Source organism: Delphinapterus leucas, chromosome 11, assembly GCF_059928025.1.
Source record: "Delphinapterus leucas isolate spDelLeu-1000000601 "Yukka" chromosome 11, BTC_Dleu_Yukka2, whole genome shotgun sequence".
Taxonomy (NCBI): Eukaryota; Metazoa; Chordata; class Mammalia; order Artiodactyla; family Monodontidae; genus Delphinapterus; species Delphinapterus leucas.
Genome location: NC_143139.1, coordinates 55204607 through 55223535, shown reverse-complemented (window position 1 = coordinate 55223535; position 18929 = coordinate 55204607). Strand labels below are relative to the sequence as shown.

Sequence of the window (18929 nt, the reverse complement as noted above, 5' to 3'; positions counted from 1 at the left end):
TTTGGTGTCTATGTAGAGATTTATCTCTTTGGATTGTTTTTAAACATTTAAAAAAATTTTTCAAATAACATCAGCCCATTAAAAAAAAAAGGGATATGAAGAATAAAACATAGCTTGCATTTTCACCTTCATTGCTATATATTCATGTATCAGATAGAGAAAGACTTGGCAAAAATTGGTCAAATCAGAAAGTTATTCCCTTCTGATAACATTTATAATACACTAACAGCAAACAATTCTAGTACACTCACATTGTCTGCAACAAAAGTCACGTAATGAGATCAGCCAAGTAGGGAGAAGGGTGATATAGTATGAGCAATTAAAGGGTTTCACTGATAAAAAAAAAAAAAAAAAAATGAAAAGGTAAATGAAGGATTTAATTAGTACAAAATTTCCAGTTTTCATTTCAAGTTCAAGCAGTTAAGATTTTTATGATCCCATTTTTAAATTGTTCAGAGAAAATTGTATCCTTATGGACATTTACTTACCTTTTAAGCTTACTATTAACTAATTCCCTTGTAATATATTTATGTCCATACTTCTTCGCATTACAGCATTGTAATATAAAAAAAATCTAAGAAATAAAACTAACAACATCTATACACAAAGCAAGAAAACTGATTTTGATACAACTCTCAAATGTTAAAAAGGCAACTGCATTTTCAACAAGATAGAACACTTAAAAAATCATTTCTGAGAGCAAACAGTTCTGACAAACACCAATGATTCCATGCACAAATACTCTAACCACAAAATGTTTTAAAAATAAAGCTGGCAATAATATGGATAATTTAAAACAGCTAATTCTGCAAGAACTGGTATGATGGTGGACAACATGAAAGTAAAGAACTGCAGTTCTCTGGAGGGCTTCTAAGGTTGCACTTACATAATATTTAGGGTGCCTAAGCAAGCAACGTCCTAAAATTTGGCTATACATTTAAAAAAAAAAAAAAAAGAAAGTGTATTATCAGAAGATCTCTCGAAGATAATCAGATTTTAAAAACATTAAAAAACATATTAACTTGCTTAAGGATTTTAACTCAAATTTCTGAAGTAATGATTCAGAATGAACTTTCTATAAAAATGTCTAATCAAATTGACACTCTGCCTATGCTAATTTTACAATTAAGAACACATGCTAGCCAGGTGCTTTTAATGTGGGCTTATATGCAAGGCAGGTTTGAAAAAAATCTTTGATTAGGTTAACTTTAGCATGAATTAATAGGTTGCACGAATACACAGAACTCCTTAAACTGTGGAGATCGGTACACCTATAATCTCCTATTACACATATAGGAGAATACAACCCAATGTTAAACATCACTCCCTTCAGAAATCTATTTCCTGTAACTGGAAAATAAAACTAAGGCTTTCTTTACTCACATTTGTCTGCTGCACGGCTGCCTATATTTACGTTGCCCATGGCTTCAACAATAAACCATAAGCACTATCAATATAAAATAGCTAATAACTGCCGCATCAAATCAGAACTGTCAAAATATTTCTTCAATGCTAGCAGTTTACAATTAAGCGTTTCAGTAAATCTGTGTTGTAATTAAGCTGCATTACTGTAGCAAATCACGTGTGGGTTTTTACTAAAATGTTAAAACCACAAAATCTTTGTTGACCCCTAACACAATGACTGGGTTGTTATGTTGTGAAATTTCAGTTTTTACAAGTTTACATACCATTCAGCAAAGTCACAAGCTTAACTAGGTAAAAACAGCTAGAAAAGCAGAATATAGAAATATTAAATACCCATGTAATCACCTATTCTAATATCAAAATCAAGGGCAAGAGACACTTAATTAGTATGTTTAATTCACTGAACGCAAGATTAGATTGATGCATATCCAAAAATGCTATTGCAATTTTTTTTTAAAGGACAGTATAAATGTCATAGTAACATTATCTTTAGATATTGCTGAACACAAGACTTTCCCTGAGGTGTAAACATCAAATAACTTGAACAGCTTTACACATCAGCCCCATTAAACAGTTTATTACAACACTACATCTATTGTAATCAAAGTGGTGCTGTTTACAGACATTATCGTATGAACATTTTTAACAAGAACAAACTACTATAAAACAAGCATTTACTTGACGTTTTTTTTCCAATTGCTTGCACATTATAATGGCCAAATGTATATAACCAGTAATAAAGTTGCAAAAGCTATAACTTTTTAAATCACACAGGTTTCCTTCAAATAAAACAGGTAAGCAACATAAAAAATAAAAGTAGAGCTACTGGTTACCATTTATGCAGATTTGCTTTATTCAGATCTATTCCTGTTCATTTTATCCATGAATCCTTACAGGTTCAGTTCAATCACAAGAAGCAAACTGCTGGACAAGCGTCATTTTTCCCCCATGAAGACTGTTTTGTCTTGGAAGGTGTTCCTCTTCCTTCAGCTGTAATGTGTCAAAATTTATGATGTAGATTTTGCTATTCCCCATAATACACAGAAAAATGCTGGCTTAACTATACATACACAAGTCGTGCATCTACTTCACTGTTATGTATTCTAACACAAAATAAGAATTAACTGAAACAGTAGCTGCCTTTGTGATGGAGAAACGCTCCCAAATGTATGTGATTAAAACTGAGACATTCTGATTTCATTCTTCTTAAATATTATTGCCTTATAAATTTAATGACTGAAACGGAAATGAAAATGTAGCAGCTACTGTTTCTGTGAAGATGGAAACATTTATAAGTCATTTTCTAAAGTATGCGTACTACAAAAATAAATGGAAAAACGCTTGGATGATTTTAATGTAAATATTATCATTCACCCACATAAATTCTATATAACTCATAAACAATTAAATGAGAACTGAATATAAATGCAATAAATTATTTTACAGATTAGTTGTATTTATTTGACATACAGGAACTTCTGCAAATGTTATAAATCAAACGGTCCTCCATGTTACAAAATTTATAAATATAAGCTCAGTATGCACATTTAAATAAATATGACATCCACGTACAAATCTTTAGACATATACAAATTTATAACATTACTGTCCCTCTATTCCACCTACACTGAAATATCTAATGTAAATATATAAACTAAGCCGAAACAAGCTAAATGGGAATCTACAATGATAAATTTCATTGAAAACTCACATAAAGAAAAAAAACCCCAATAAATGAGATAACCTAAAGTTTCAGGAGTACATAAATATGCAAACTTCAGGTAGAGGTTCACAAAAGAAACATTCAGTTAACGTGGATATGTGATCACCTGAAACACCAGATATTTAAAATATAAATTCCAAGAGAGTGTTTCAATAATATGATGTAAGAGGCAAAAGGGCACAATGTTTAGTGATAGTATCCCATAAAAGTAACTGAAAAATACTTTTTGCTCTACAATTAAGAGTAATTAATATTCTGTCACAACTATAAATCTTCTTCTATGTCCTTTCCTCCTCAATTAGGGTGTAAGCAACTTAAGAGCATCAGTACACATACGCATTCACATTGCCTAGCAGTAAAAACTTAAATTTTACAACTACAAAATGAAAAAGCAGATGTCATAATCCTGGACTTTTAAATAGTTTTTAATTTGCCCATATTTTTCAAATAGATACTTAAGCCATTTCTAATGTTACCTTTCATGTATTTTATCTTATGCTGATAAAGCTTTTGGTGGAATTATTTCATGGAAAAAAATCTAGAAAGGTAGCTTCACACATTTTATCTTTACTACTTTGCAATATACTTAAAAAAACTGGTATTGAAGTATTAAAGAGAGACAAGGCATATGTTCTAATCTGAAAAAATAATGGGAAACTCATAAATCTCATTGCAAAAAGATGTTTATCTCCCAGTTATTTTATCATGCTGGAAGGGATTTAAATAAGAGGGAAAAATTAAGTCACAGTGAGCAAAACAAAAATACCCAACCCTTCCAAAAAACATGGCATACTCTGCAATTTTATATCACTCCAATGGAGAATTTTTACTATTTTTTAGGTAGAGAATCCTATTTGTGAAATTACAACACATATCTTTAGGATGAATGCACTTATCTTTTGTCTTATAGATAGATCTTTACTATTAATAAGTCTCTAATTTTCACCATACAGACAAAATCTGGGGGATAATCTGACAGCTTTTATTTCTATTTCTAAACACTTTACATTTATCCATTTGGAAATACAAAATTTTACAATCTCAAAAAAAAAAAAGAAAAAGCAAATTTGAAGGCAATACAACCCATTTCCAATAACCCAATTCCATATTATAGTCTCAAGTTTCTAAGTAGAAATCTACATAAACACAGATATCAAAAAGAAGCTTAAAGTGACAAATACATTCAACGGTCATGTTTTCAGAATACCATGTGGTCAAATCTGTAATGTCAAAGCCACACAATTTCTTGCTTTAGCTATCAGTTATAGAAGGAAGATCTATGTAAGCAGTTGTTAAAAAAACTAAGACAGATGGAATCTATGGCTCTTTAATGAAGTATATAAAGTGAGCACTAAGTTAAAATTTCAATACAGAGAAGCACCTGCATTTTGAGATAATGCAAGATCAAGTCAATACTAACAACTCAAATTACGAGTGTTTCTGTTAGAAAACTTATCCAAGCAAATTTACTGGTATCAGTTAATTCACCTTTCAAGTAGAAGATTCAAATATATTAGATATGGATCTTTTACAGGTTTTCACATTAATACACTGAATAAGAAGGATTCTAATATAATTTTAGAGATATACTTTTATTAATGCAATATAATAAAATTCACTTTTTTCTTAATGAGAGGAAAGGAGATGAAGTGGGCAAAAGAACTAGAAGTATCTAAATACAAGTGAACTCTTTAAAATCAAAATCCCTCCTTGCATTGACTAGAACATATTACACAAAATCCTGTTTGTTGTAGATGTTTACAAAAAACTCACTTACTACCAAAACATTTCGTACTTTCATCTTTGCATCTCTGCAGATAGTACTTACCTCATTTTAACTAACCCATTTCATTACACTATAAAACATATACAGGATTGTTGCTCTAGGCAGTTCACTAAACAGTAGAAATAAACTTCACAGTTAAAGAATACCCAGCTTTGCCCAAAAAATTTCACAAAATGGACATTTCAAAATAAGCTGCTGTGTGATTTAGATTTCACTGTGAGAGTTAAAACATGCTACCACCAAGGCAAATTAGTAAATTTGGACAGCATATATGACACCCTTAGTCCTTTTTTGGTTATTAGATTTCCTTTAAACAATGCTAACTATTCATTCAAATCATTATTTATTCAAAACAATCTAATTTACAAACTAGAACAATGGTAGTAAATTTCACACTGAGATGAAGGTGAGAGATCAAGGTGACTCACATTGGTACTGATTTTTTTTTTTTTAACAGGGAACATTAATCATTTGTAAACAAAACCATATTCTTAAACCACAGTGAGCAAAACACACACTATACATCCATTCTAGGATCACTTTTTACCCTCTTCTCACTTTAATTAACATAACTGTGTAGTCAGGCAGGTTTTGCAAATAATACTAAAAGCAAGGAAAATTAGAGTGAAAATAATGAAAGCTGGCATATCCAGATGAAGCGGGTAGGATATATGGGGAAACAATAAACACAGGGCTGGACAGTATTAGTCAGATCTCAGATGACTTAAGAGTTGCAGAAATAGTTTTTAAATCTCATTACCACCCGTATCATTCATCAGATGATTAGAAGAATTTAATTTTCACATAAGACTCAAAGTAACATTAACTCTTGAGGAGATAAAAGCATCTTAACATTTATGCAAGAACTTTTGATTCTTTTGGCTTCCCCCTGCCAAATTAATGCAAAGCTATGAATTGAATAAGGAATGCAAAACACCCTAAATCTTGTGCAATGACAACAAAATCTAAGATCATGGTATTTGTGAAAGGAGAAAAGTAATCATACAGCAAAGGAAAGTATAGTTACTTAACCTATACCCCGTATATGATGCTTAAAATCTAATCAAAGGAATGGATAATGATTTGAGAATGTGTAAACATCATGTGTCAGAGAGAGGAAAAGCATGAATAAAGAGTTTTTAAAAAAATAATTTCAGTTCATTACTCTTCAGTATACAAAGAAAAGTGGAACTGTTAACAGAAATCGCTGAGTAGGGTTGTTCCCAGCAAGTAATAAGAGGAACACAAAAGAAAACAACTATGAAAACAAAATTATTTCTGTAAAAAGCATATAATCTTAAAACACTGAACTACTTTTGTTTTGCTCAGAGTGGTCTGAGAATAGAGGCAGAAATTACAGAATATGAAGCACAATATATTTACATGCTGAAATTTACAATACCGATATTCCCATTAAAATATTATATATTTGAACTTAGATATTAAATGCTTTTAGAAAAACTAATACATTTTTTAAATGAGAGAATGCAATTAACATTACCAACAGTTCAAACACACAAAAAAATTAAGATGGGACAGACATTAACAGCTTGCCAACGTCATTTAAGTTTCCAGTTAAATTAAGAACTTGCCCTTTTAGCCATTCATCATCACTTTAATAATAGATTACATTATTGTTTTATTTGCATACAGACTTACTACTGACATTCACTTTAGCTTCCAAGTTACTCTTATTCCATTTAGTCCATTTAAGATTTACATGAAAGTTCAAAAGGACTCATATTTTAAAACTTCTAAAAAAGGTCAATAGACCTCATTATGATGGTGATTAAATGTGCAGATATTTTTTATTTGCTCAAAAAAGTTTTTCACTCAGATATATTTAATCCCAGTCCCTACCCATTTATTCACATCTATGTTCACAATAAATACTGTTTGGTATAGCAAAGGTACAATATTCCAGGATAACAGAATTTTTTGCACTGGAAATGCTTATGTAAAATTTTGCTTGGATGAAGGCACATAACAATATTACAACTCAATTCTGATTAATGCACAAACAAAACATGGGAATTTTGGTATGGTACACATCAGTGATTAAGAAAAAATGTCAACAATAGTTTGCAAGTTAGGAATTCATAGTTAATGTCTGAACGTAATGAAACTCAAACCATGATATAGTTAGGTGTACCCATTACCGGAATGTAATGTTAATTCAAAGTATTTAAAATTAACAATGGACCTTTCAGAAGGAGTTTACTTAACTATGCTAAAACCATTAAGAAGACTTGTTAATTAACTTTGGGTATAAACTGGCTCAGAATGCCCTTGATGGGCATATCCAATCTTGGAGATGACTGAAAATGTATGCAAGTTCCATTATCATGACTTCAGTAACTAGAAGCTTGTTGATAACTGACAAAGTCTAAATAAAAATATAAATTGAAGGACCTGTACCTTACTTTAAATGAAATGGCTGATATACGTTAAACATTTCCCTAAGTTGGCCACAATTCACCTTAAGCACTGATGGACACTGAGAATTTTTTCATAAGATGGGATCAGATCTATTCAACTGGGGGGTGGGGTGGGCGGGAGTGGGAGAGGCAAAGGGCTACATCTTTAAAATTTAGTATTTAGTCTTACATGATACAACATTCAGTTCTTACATCCAAAAACAGTATCAATTTCAATAAGCTTAGTTTTAAAAATAAAAAGTTTTGCCTCATATTAAAATAATGTTTTGAGAATTATTTATGTTAAGTTCTATAATACAGTACATGGAGAACTATTTTAAAATTAAGGTTTTGATATATATTCAAAATGCATATTCAAAATGCAAGGAAAAGTATTAAAACTTGCCTTTTTACTTCAAAAAGCCCTTCAAACTGTAAATAATGTAATAGGTTATTTGTGTACCATAAAAATAAGACTTACATGCTTATTTTCTAAGTAATATTACTTAAAAAGGATCTCGTTTGCTAAAATATATCTAAAGAAACTGTTATTTTGTCACAGAATTACATACAATCCTTTGATTTTGCCCATAACAATTTAAATACTAACAATTACCATAATTGAATTTTCAATATTTCCCAATTTTATTTTATGGAAAATAATCATGTAAAGAGTAATTACCAATAAGGGGTTTGTTTTAGCCTAATTTATTTTGGATATGCCACCAACATATGAAGAAAAAAAATCTGTTTACAGAATAACCTTTGTGTCACATGCACAAGCCTTATAGTGCCCTCTCCCCACTTTTCACATGAATAAACGCTGTTCACAAATATAAAAATAAAATTACACGTGAAAATGAAGTATAAACAGACAACTCTTCCCGCTTTATGAAAAATGTACACAATAGTTTTAAAATACAGAAAAAAAAGACACAATGATTATGGTTTATGAATGAAACATCAAAGAAAATTATTTCAAGGTTATTCTAACCTGGGATGTATGATTTGGTACAATTTAAAATTCTCTACATGGAATACCCTGAATCCATTTTAATTGAGTAACTTTCTTATCTTCTTTGCAAATTAAAGAATACTGTTTCTTTTCTTTTAAAAACAAAACCCAGATGGCAGGAAAAGTGTCTTTTCTAAAAAAAAAAAAAAAAGTTTTTCTCAATGCTGAGAAACCACCCTCCTATATTCTTCCTGTATTATAAACTATTATACTGTCAGATTTTCTTTAAAATTTTTAGGGATAAATAAAGTTAGTTCAAGGAAAGAAACTTTATTTTTTGAAGTCCAAGCATACTATATATAGTATGAATTAACTCCCTATATTTTATATTTTAAATCACATGAAAACTATGTATGTGATTAAGAGAATTCCAATTTTTAGATTTTTAGAAGTAGACAATGAGTCCTCTTGATTATTTCTTAGGACCATTAACAACCTGAAACCTAAAAGCTGTAGCTCAAGCAAGCAACACAATATTTAAGGATAAGAGGTCAAAATGTTTACCTGTTATTACTCACCTGTCATTTATCTCAGATGTTTCCAGAAGATTAAATTCAGAACAAGTAGTTGAACCATGTAAAATGTGGGTATATACTGCATAAACAATAGCCTTGGAGTTATAACTACTATTAATAATACATATGTTAAATACAACAGGAACAAGGAATACCCACCTTCTAACGATGACGATACTCGCGCTCTCGGTCGCGCTCTCGATCACGGTCCCGGTCCCGGTCCCGGTGTCTCTCTCGTTCTCTGCTTCTCTCTCTGTAATAATCATCATGACGATCTCTACTGCGGGATTTATGACGCCGACTCTTTTCTCGTGATCTACTATGATCCCTTTCTCTTGATCGTTCACGTCTTCTAAAAGAAATTACTGGATTAATGCTCTCCATAATTAGATAGCTTAAAAAGATATTCAATATTTTGGTGTTTAAAAATACCTATGGCAAAAAATAACTTATAAATATAATTTAAACTAAAATATCCTGAACTGCCAATAATGATTTACTCACGTACAAGCATGAACTAGAAACCCCATTTTTAAAAACATTCACCCGGGACTTCCCTGGTGGTCCAACAGTTAAGACTCCTCGCTCCCAATGCAGGGGGGTCCTGGGTTTGATCCCTGGTCAGGGAACTAGATCCCGAATGCCACAACTAAAAATCACATGTGCCGCAACTAAGACCCGGCGCAGCCAAATAAATAAAAATTGGGAACCAGACACACCATGGCAATACACCATATCATCTATTACATCTATTATAACTAGCAGCCTAAAACAGACATGTGGTATTTACTGAATGAAAAGCAGAAAGGTAAAGGAGAGAAAATTTCAAAGGACTTGTGTTTCAAGCTAAAGAACATACAGAAGGTAGTTTTTTAGACACAAAATTCATGAAATCACTCAATATATAATGAGACTTAAATACATAAAACTACCACCCATTAATGCAGGTTACCTAAACCTATATGTAAATATCAATTTTACATTTAAAACTAGCCAAAATATGGTTCATCATGAGTGTTACCCCACTAAGAAACTTCCTAATGAAATATATTCGTAGGTATGCTTGGGGGGTGGTGGTGCTGAGGGGCATGGTGGGAAGCAGAGAAGAAACTTAGTAAACATGACCACCAGAAAAGACTGAGATACTATTCTCATTTTTATTTAACAAAGAGAAATGTTTCATGAACTGCCTTTAAAAACAACAACAAAAAACAGGTACTTTAACCAGAGTATGTATCTTAGAAATCCTACTATTCTAAATTCTGAAATTCACAACAAGGAAATAACAACTGGCTATTAATTTAATCTCTATTTTGTATTTCTGCACCAGACAGCTCAACTTAGCAAACACTGTTAAGTGCTAAGCCTGTGATTAAAGTAGAAGTTATTATTCTAGACTTAAATAGTTAAAAGAAAACTATATAACATACGGTCTTCAGCTATAACAAATGTGTTCAGGTCCAAACATCTTTATACTGGGTCAAAAAGGTAATAATTATAAAGTTGTGGACCATGACAAAGACAAGCTCTCTTTTCCTAACTTAATGAAGACAACTCTACCACTAGATAAAGTACACTATAAAGACCTGAAAGTATCACGTCAAGGTTAAAGATCTACCTTTTGAAAATATGTAAAATTTCAAGGTTAGCAGTAATGCCAAAAAAAGGAACTGCCGAATTAAAATAAAAATACTAAGAAATAGATTATTAACTCCTTTGTTCAAGAAATATTTATTTAGCACCCAATCTGTACCAAGCACTGTTTCATCATTACAAATATTGTAGCGAACAAGACAGGTAAGGTCCTTTCCATCTTTCGATGTGTTCTAGTGAAAAAAAATGTGCATTAGTAACAAATAAAAATAGACTGTAGTAAGTATTATGAAAACTAAACAGAATGAACATGACAGAATAACCTGGGAGAAGACCCCTCTTAGCAAGTCAGATTGAGTTGAGGCATGATGGATAAGGAGCCAGCTATTAGAGCCAGGGAAAAGGACTCCCAGCAGAAGAAATACGAAGTACAAAAACAGCGAGGTGGGCATAAATACCAAGTACAAAAACAGTGAGGTGCACCTTCCCTGGTGGCGCAGTGGTTGAGTCTGCCTGCCGATGCAGGGGACATGGGTTTGTGCCCCAGTCCGGGAAGATCCCACATGCCGCGGAGCGGCTGGGCCCGTGAGCCATGGCCACTGAGCCTGCGCGTCCGCAGCCTGTGCTCCACAACAGGAGAGGCCACAACAGTGAGAGGCCCGTGTACCGCAAAAAAAAAAACCCAAAACAAAACAGTGAGGTGGGCAAGTGCTTGATGTGTCAAGAAGAGAAGGGAGACCAATGTGGCGAGAGAACAGTGAGCCAGAGGAGAGGTACACAGTGAGACTGAAAAGATAGGTAGAACTATATCACACAGCACTTCAATATTTACAGTCTTATTCTAAGAATAACTGGAAGCCACTGAAAGGTTTTAAGCAAGCAAACACCTAACATTTGATTTAGGGTTTAAACAAAAACAACAACAAGATCACACTAGCTGCTAAGTAAACAGTAATAAGTAAAATCAAAGTCCTATAAAGTCCCAAACACAGTATTTTTTCTATTTGCAAAGCAGCAGTTTTAAACAGACATGAGACAGGAAAGTTTTACCTTGATCCAGAACCATAAGACTTGGATTCAATTCCATGAAGGCAATCTTGCAAAGAGCTAATAAGAACTTTGCAACGATCATCAGCAGATACTTTGGATTGTTTAATTAAAGAAATTGCAGTTACCAATGTCTCAATAGCACTCCCATAATCACCTGTAAGTGGAAGGAGAGGGGCCGAAGTCAAATAAATTTTGTTTTCAAAATACCACCAAACCATTTGGGGCAACCATTTTACAAAAGGAATGCACTTTAAAATCACTACAGAAGATGTCTTAATTTTTCTCAGAGTTTCACCATTCTGAAAGGCTTTAATGTACATGAAGTTAACACCATTTGTTACTATTATAGCTGTGTGAAACACATAATCATTTAGTAAATATGAGAATAAATGAGCTGCCTTAAGGTCCCTGAGCCATTAAATGTCAGGGCTAATATTTAAATTTACACCTAAAATTTTTAAATTAGGGGTTTTTCCACTACACTGTGACATACAGTTCCCTTCAATGCCTTTTAAATAAAGTATAGGTAATGATTTGTAAATATAAAAATAACTACTACATGTAGATGACCCATCTTCAAGACTGTACTTTTTAGGTCATTCCTAATAACATAAATAAGAAATGTTAATACAGAAAGAAATATACAAACCAGCACTGGCATCAGACACAGCTCTTGAAATAGCACTGCTTGAGATTGCCCTATTTCTATTCATGATTTCTTCAAACTCAGCTTCACTCAGTGGTGTTCTTGCAGTATCCATTTCCCTGTAAAATCGAAATAAACCTTAAATCATACTCAAAAGATTTTCTAAATTAGTCACAATAGTGTAAAGCAATTCAAATAATTGCTTTTGACAAGTGCCTTAGAGCTAATAGTTACTTTTTCAGATTGAAATGTGATCTTTTTCCTACGAAGAGAGAAGGTCTAAGCAAAATTCCCTTATCTTTCAGCTGAAATAAAGTAGCAACTTAGAAACCTCATCTTTCTGGAGGCCAGAAATTATGTATTTACGTAAGTATAATATACTATTTTTCAGAGTCATACAAAAACAGATATAATAAATTGTTCTTATGTCCCGACACATATGTATATCTAAACAAAAAATCCTGACTGCAAAAAATACAACCCTACACTATCAAGGGATGGAATTTGGTTTCATTTATATTTGGATCCTCTAGGCGCAAGGCCCAATTCATAAGAGAAGGATAATAAATGTCTGTTGGACTAATAAAATTTCAGGAGGGAGAAGACTTTAGACTTATCTTGTTTGCCACTGAATCCCTAGAAGGATATCTGGCAAATAAAAGGCACTCAGTACCTGTAAATATTTGTTGGAAAAAAAACAGTAAAATTCCAAGATTTTCTAAAGCTGCTGGACAACTTTAAAAATTGTGACTGCATGTGCAGTATAGGAAAAGGTAAAACTTTTTGCCATCTTAGTTATTAGTTACTACGTAGGATGTTGAACTGAGGTAAGCAGTAGCAGTTCATTCTAATGAAATGAGGAAACAGCTAATATAACCTTCTTCATGTTTATAAGGTATTATTGTTATTCCCAAAACTTTATAAACAGCCCAACCAAATCACAAGTTGTTCAAAATCCATGCATGATTTCAATTAATTTCTGTGACTCATACCCATCTGATGCCCTAAAAAAAAAAAAACCCACGCAAGATAATCAGTTTTCTCCAATTTTCAATTAAAAATTACTCAATAATAAGTAAAAATATATACACAAATGTATTTTAAGAAAAACTGACACTGTAGAAATTCTATTATGTTAGAAAAAAGACATGAGATTCAAATTTTAAACTGTCAAACCAAACCACCTAACCCACCCCTATACACTGAGTGGACACTTAATAGGTAGTTGCTCACTGAAATTAAGCTGAACAGGAGAAAAGTTGTGCTAGCTTCCTAGTTATAACGTTTTTCAAAAGAAAACGAAGCAATTTTGGCAGTCACATAAAGACACAAGCTCTATGGTAAATAAATGTCAGGAGACTTTGTTTACAACATCAAATTTATTTCCCTGGCCCTGTGCAACTGTATGGAATTAGGCAGATGCTCAAATCCATCCCTGCAGAACACTGTCAGACAAAACAAAATACAAAGTCATTCAACAGTGATAGTTAAAGAATATAAAATCAAATGATAAACTCAGAAGAAACTGAACGAGGCAAATTCAAGTAGTTCTTAGAGATTAATCTCTAGATTATGATTTGAGTATGGATAGCTTTAAAAGTATTTTGAAAGGGGGCTTAGGGATCACTTAGTTCCACCGTGACTTCCATGCAGCTTCTTTCTAAGGATTGCCATTAACCATTTTAATTTCCATAAAGTCTGTGTTTTACAAGTCTTTGTCTACCCAAATATGCTTGTAAATTATTTAATGTTCCCATTTTAATTAAAAGCTAGTAATTCTGCTACTCAGGACTCCTGATAAGCATGAGATAATCAATAGTACCTATCTAATAAACTGACCTAATTCCTAAACCAATGAAGAAACTTTACCATTCTATGTAATGTCATCAATGGTAAATGAGATTGACTTTAAAACCTTGAAAATAGCTTAAGGATCCCATTTGCTCGCTTAAGTTATCTTTATTAACCTCTTTTAACTTAAAAATGATGAAAACAAAGTGACTTGCCCTAAAATCACATGGCTGTATAAGTGGCAGAGCTGGATTATTCCCAACCCCGTTCAGTATGTTTTTCACCATATCACACTGCTTCTTCTAAGAGAAAACAATACAAAAAATTATGTACCTGGGGAAAAGGTCATGATTTTTTTAAAACTTCACTGACAGAGAAAAATACCTTTTGCAGATCAAATACACCAAGTCTACTTTTATAGATACATACTAACTTACCTTCCAGGAGGCCCATAGTCACCCCTATCATATGGTGGAGGCCGGCCATATGGATCCGTTGGTGGTGGACCCCGGCTATCTGATGTAGGCATGCCGCTGTTAGTTGGTGGAGGAAAGAAAGCGGGGTTCACATGTGGAGCTGGTGGTGGGGCACCTGGAGGTGGTCCAGGAAGATGCGGAGGAGGAGCGAGTGTAAGGGGTGGCCCAAGAGGGCCAGGTGGGCGAGGTGGAAAGGGGCCTGGAGGTGGAGGTGGTCCCTGTTGTGGAGGTGGTGGACCAGGAGGGGGGCCGTAGCCTGGAACTGGAGGTGGAGGACCAGGAGGAAGCGGACCCAATGGAGGCTGCCCAAAAGGTTGTCCAGGAAAAAGAACTGGTGGTGGAGGGCGATCTCCTCGATTAGGAGGCCCAGCTAAAGGAGGAGGCAGAACCTGACCAGGAGGTGGAGGACCTGGTGGACCGGGTGGGCCTGGAGGACCTAAGGGTGGACGTGGTGGAGTCTGTCCAGCTATAGAATAAAGGGGAGGGAGAGAGAGAGAGAGAGAGAGAGAGAGAGAGAAAAAACACTTCAATAAGGCAGTTTATCTTCACGCCAAAATTATACTTTTAAAGCGTAACTCATAGACCAAGACTCTTTCTCTTTAAATGCAACCCATATGGTAAATGCTACACTAACAATTACAAAGGTGAAGTTTATCCTTACACATTTAGCTAGCTCAATTTATGCTTAAGAAAAATTACTGAAACAAAAACTTTAATAGATTACATTGCTTAGAGATAGTTTCCATCTTTCAGCGTACACACACTTCTTACAGTGAAATCACCCACCTTATAGTCTACTCTGATGCCAAGCTAGAAAGTGAAACAAGGAAAAATGGTCCTGAAAGGATTTTTTAAGAGGTAAGAAAATAAGACGGATGTAAATATTCTATATATAAGTCAAGCAAGTTTGGAGAAAAATAAAGACCTTTTAGGCCAAAAATGGGTATTTCCTCTATGCTGTGCCCCATATGCCATGGAATCCTAGTTTCCAGGAACAAAGGCCGAGTTCCTTTAACAAGATGCTTGATCAAATTTCCTGGATTCCAAAAATAGCATAACAAGGAGAGTAAGTCACATTAATAATGCATTACTTGAAAAAGAGAGAAAAGGAAAAGAGGTATTAGGTAGACACATTTTATCCATGGTAATTTAAGAAAAATTTTACCTGGAAAAGGTGGAGGTGGCCCTCCTGGTCCTGCTGGCCCAGGAAATCTGTCCCCACCAGGAACAGCCCCTGGAAAACGGGCCCGTCCTCTACCACCTTGTGGAAAGGCTGCACGTGAACTGCCTCCCGGAGGACCAGCTTTACCTTCCCCAGACATTTGTCCTGACTGCGTAGCTGCAAATATCCAAATACTCATAAATAGCATTTATTAAAATAGCTGATACATAACCACTGTTAGATATTAGAAACAACTCTATTTCAAAGTTCATTTACACTATATACTAACTTGCAGATGCCTTGGGCCTGTCCAAACTACATGAGAAGTACCAGTTTAGGAAAACATTCATATCTATTTAAGTTCTTTTGAAGCCTCAAAAGATCCAGGCTTAAATGTATTTCCAATAAGCAAACATGAGTTACTTTCAAAAAACCAGTACTCTGCAGCCGCCAAGACCAAAATTCTCCAACAGAAATCTAAATGTCAGTAAGTATAATCATTTAAATTTTGTAACATTCGTCAGTTGAGTGTTAAGTGCTAGAACATTGAAACAACCACTTGAATTTCTGTTAATTGCCTGATCATCCATTTATCTCTAAGTGATAACATTTGTAAGTGTATAATGGCAAATCTTCTCTATAGCCACTTTACCAAGTAGTGAAAGGTCTTGGTGCTAAGCAGAAAATCAACAAATACTTTCTGATTATCAATGGTTCCTCCCCCACCATAACAGACACCCACATAACTTTCCTTCAATCTAAGGATTAGAATGTAGTTTCTTCCTTTTTTTACGATGGGAATGACAGGGCTATAGAACTTGTACACTGTTGTATAATGCTGGGTCTGTGACATCTACAGAAAAACGGGAGTAGGTTCCCAGTACACGGGACCAGTCATAATCGGTAATTTAAATCAAATTCAAAGCATGGACTTTCTAAAATGGATTCTCCAATGAACTAAATACTAAGTATAAATATTAAGACGACTTCTCCAATATAACATCTAACAAATGCTACCAAGATTAGTTAAAATGTACAACTTTTTTTTTTTTTTTTAAATGTACAACTTTTAATAAAAGCCTTTGAGGGGTTGCTTACTTTTCCTGGACTGCATTTCAAATTGACTCAGGAACTGTTTATTGCATGGAGTTACAACAGGATTCTGACCATGAAGTTCTCTTTTAGGCAACAGATCCATTAACTTTTTTGAGGATGCTTCAGATCCAACACCAACAAGGGCAAACCTAAAAGATGTTTAAAGGGGTGTGGGTAGAAAGTGAGGAGGGATTAACTGTTATTACTCTTATTAAAAAGGAAATGGTCTGAATTTAATTTTACCTAAGAAAACGGAAAATATTTCTTAGAAATATACAAAGCTCACACTTTGATCTTTAACTTTTTTTTTATAACAACACATCATACTACCTACTCACTTTAAGTGTATAGAATTCAGTGGTTTATTTTTTTTAGCATATTCAGAATTTTACAAACATCACCACAATCAATTTTAAAAACAATTTTCATCACTCAAAAAACTCCCCATAAGTGTTAGCTGTCACTCCATTTCTTCCCATCCTCCAACCCTAATGAATCACTAATCCACATTCTGTCCCTACAGATTTGCCTATTCTGGACACTTCATATAAATGGAATTATACAGTATGTGGTCTTTTGTGATTGGCTTTTTCCACTAAGTGTAATGTTTTCAAGGTTTATGCATGTTGTAGCATGTGTCAGTGCTTAATTCCTTTTCATGGCTGAATAATATTTCATTATATGGATATACCACATTTTCCAAAAATTGACAAGACATTTGGGTTGTTTCCACTTTTTTATTATGAATAATGTCACCATGAAAAGATGCTCAATATCATTAGCCAACAGGGAAATGTAAATTAAAACCACAATGATACCATTTCACATTCACTAACCAAAAAGACAATTAACAAGTGCTGGTGAGGATGTGGAGAAAACTAGAACCCACATACACTGTTTGATGGAAAATGTAAAGTAGTGCAGCCACTTTGACAAACATCCCGGCAGCTCCTTAAAAGGTTAAATACAGAGTTAAAAATACAATCCAATAAATCTTCTCTCCTGGGAGTTCCCTGGTGGTCTGTCTAGTGGTTAGGACTTGGCGCTTTCATTGCCGTGGCCCAGGTTCAATCGCTGGTTGGAGAACTGAGATCCTGCAAGCCTCATGGCAGAAAAATAAATCTCCTGGTGTACACGTGTACCTAACAGAATTGCAAATATATGTTCACACAAATTGGTACATGAATATTCACAGGGGCATAATTTATAAGAAAAAAAATGGAAATTTTATAAATATTTATAAATTTAACTTCTTTCACTAAATATTTGTCTGTCTATATGAAAGGGTGGTTCTGGAATACTGCCAAATCATATGGGGACTACAGTGTAACCTATCTTTTTTTTTCACATGCTACGCTGATGTTATTATTTATCAGTATTATTACAGAGTTCCCTGTTTACACAATTAACATACATAAATCAGGTATAATGTATTGGACCAATAATCAACTTCCCCCAAAACAAGACAAAAAAAGTTAATAGTGCAATTTAACCCATTGTTGGCTCCCAGAGAATTTGCACCTTAGAATGAAGAAGAAATGGGATGCTTAGTACACAGTTTCCACAGTCAGATCTCATCTCCATGTGCTTCTCACAGTATGAGTAGCTCACTTTGCTTATGATAATCTATCTAGTGTTTAAAAATACAAAATTATTTTTCAAAATTAACATTTTATAAAACAGCCCCAAATTCAAGCTATTTAATCAAGTAGTAGCAGTGGTAGAAGATATAATAACAGTGTAACCTATTTAGATGAAAGAAACAATTTCCTTAAAAAAAAAAAAAAGAAAGAAAATATATGCTCATGCAAAAACTGGTATATGAATATTCATAGGGGTCTTATTCATAATAGCAAAAATGGAAACAACCCAAATGTCCACCAAATGATGGATGGGATTTTTAAAATGTGGTGTATCCACATGGTGGAATATTATTTAGCTATAAAAAGAAATTAAGTACTGACACATGCTACAACATGATGAACCCTGAAAACATTATGCTAAGTGTAAGACGCTAGTCACATGGGACCACATTCTTTATGATACCATTTCAGAATAGGCAAATCCACAGAGACAGATTGCTAATGCATATGGGATTTCCTTTGGGGGTGATTAAATATTCTGGAATTAGACAGTGGTAATGGTTGTGTAACTTTATAAATAAACTAAAACCCACTGATTTGAAGACTTTATAATGATGAATTTTGTAGTATGTGATTATATCTCACTAGGAAA

General features: G+C 33.7%; 1 protein-coding gene across 8 annotated transcripts in view; it reads right to left on the bottom strand.

Annotated features, from left to right (window-relative positions):
• Nucleotides 1-310: 310 nt before the first annotated feature.
• CPSF6 (cleavage and polyadenylation specific factor 6) overlaps nucleotides 311-18929 on the bottom strand; it is a 30933-nt gene continuing 12314 nt past the window's right edge. Inside the window, exons 4-12 of one of the 8 annotated variants that reach the window (XR_002644278.2) lie at nucleotides 16698-16843; nucleotides 15603-15776; nucleotides 15363-15473; nucleotides 14399-14903; nucleotides 12174-12289; nucleotides 11525-11678; nucleotides 9041-9233; nucleotides 8885-8960; nucleotides 311-8499 (exon numbers count right to left, since the gene is read on the bottom strand). Coding sequence is in view for 6 of the 8 variants with exons in the window: in XM_022571572.2 (XP_022427280.1) it covers nucleotides 9044-9233; nucleotides 11525-11678; nucleotides 12174-12289; nucleotides 14399-14903; nucleotides 15363-15473; nucleotides 15603-15776; nucleotides 16698-16843 (1396 nt within the window). In the remaining 2 variants the exon portion in view is untranslated. The other 7 variants (XR_016394973.1, XM_022571572.2, XM_022571571.3 and 4 more) reach the window with 7 other exon arrangements.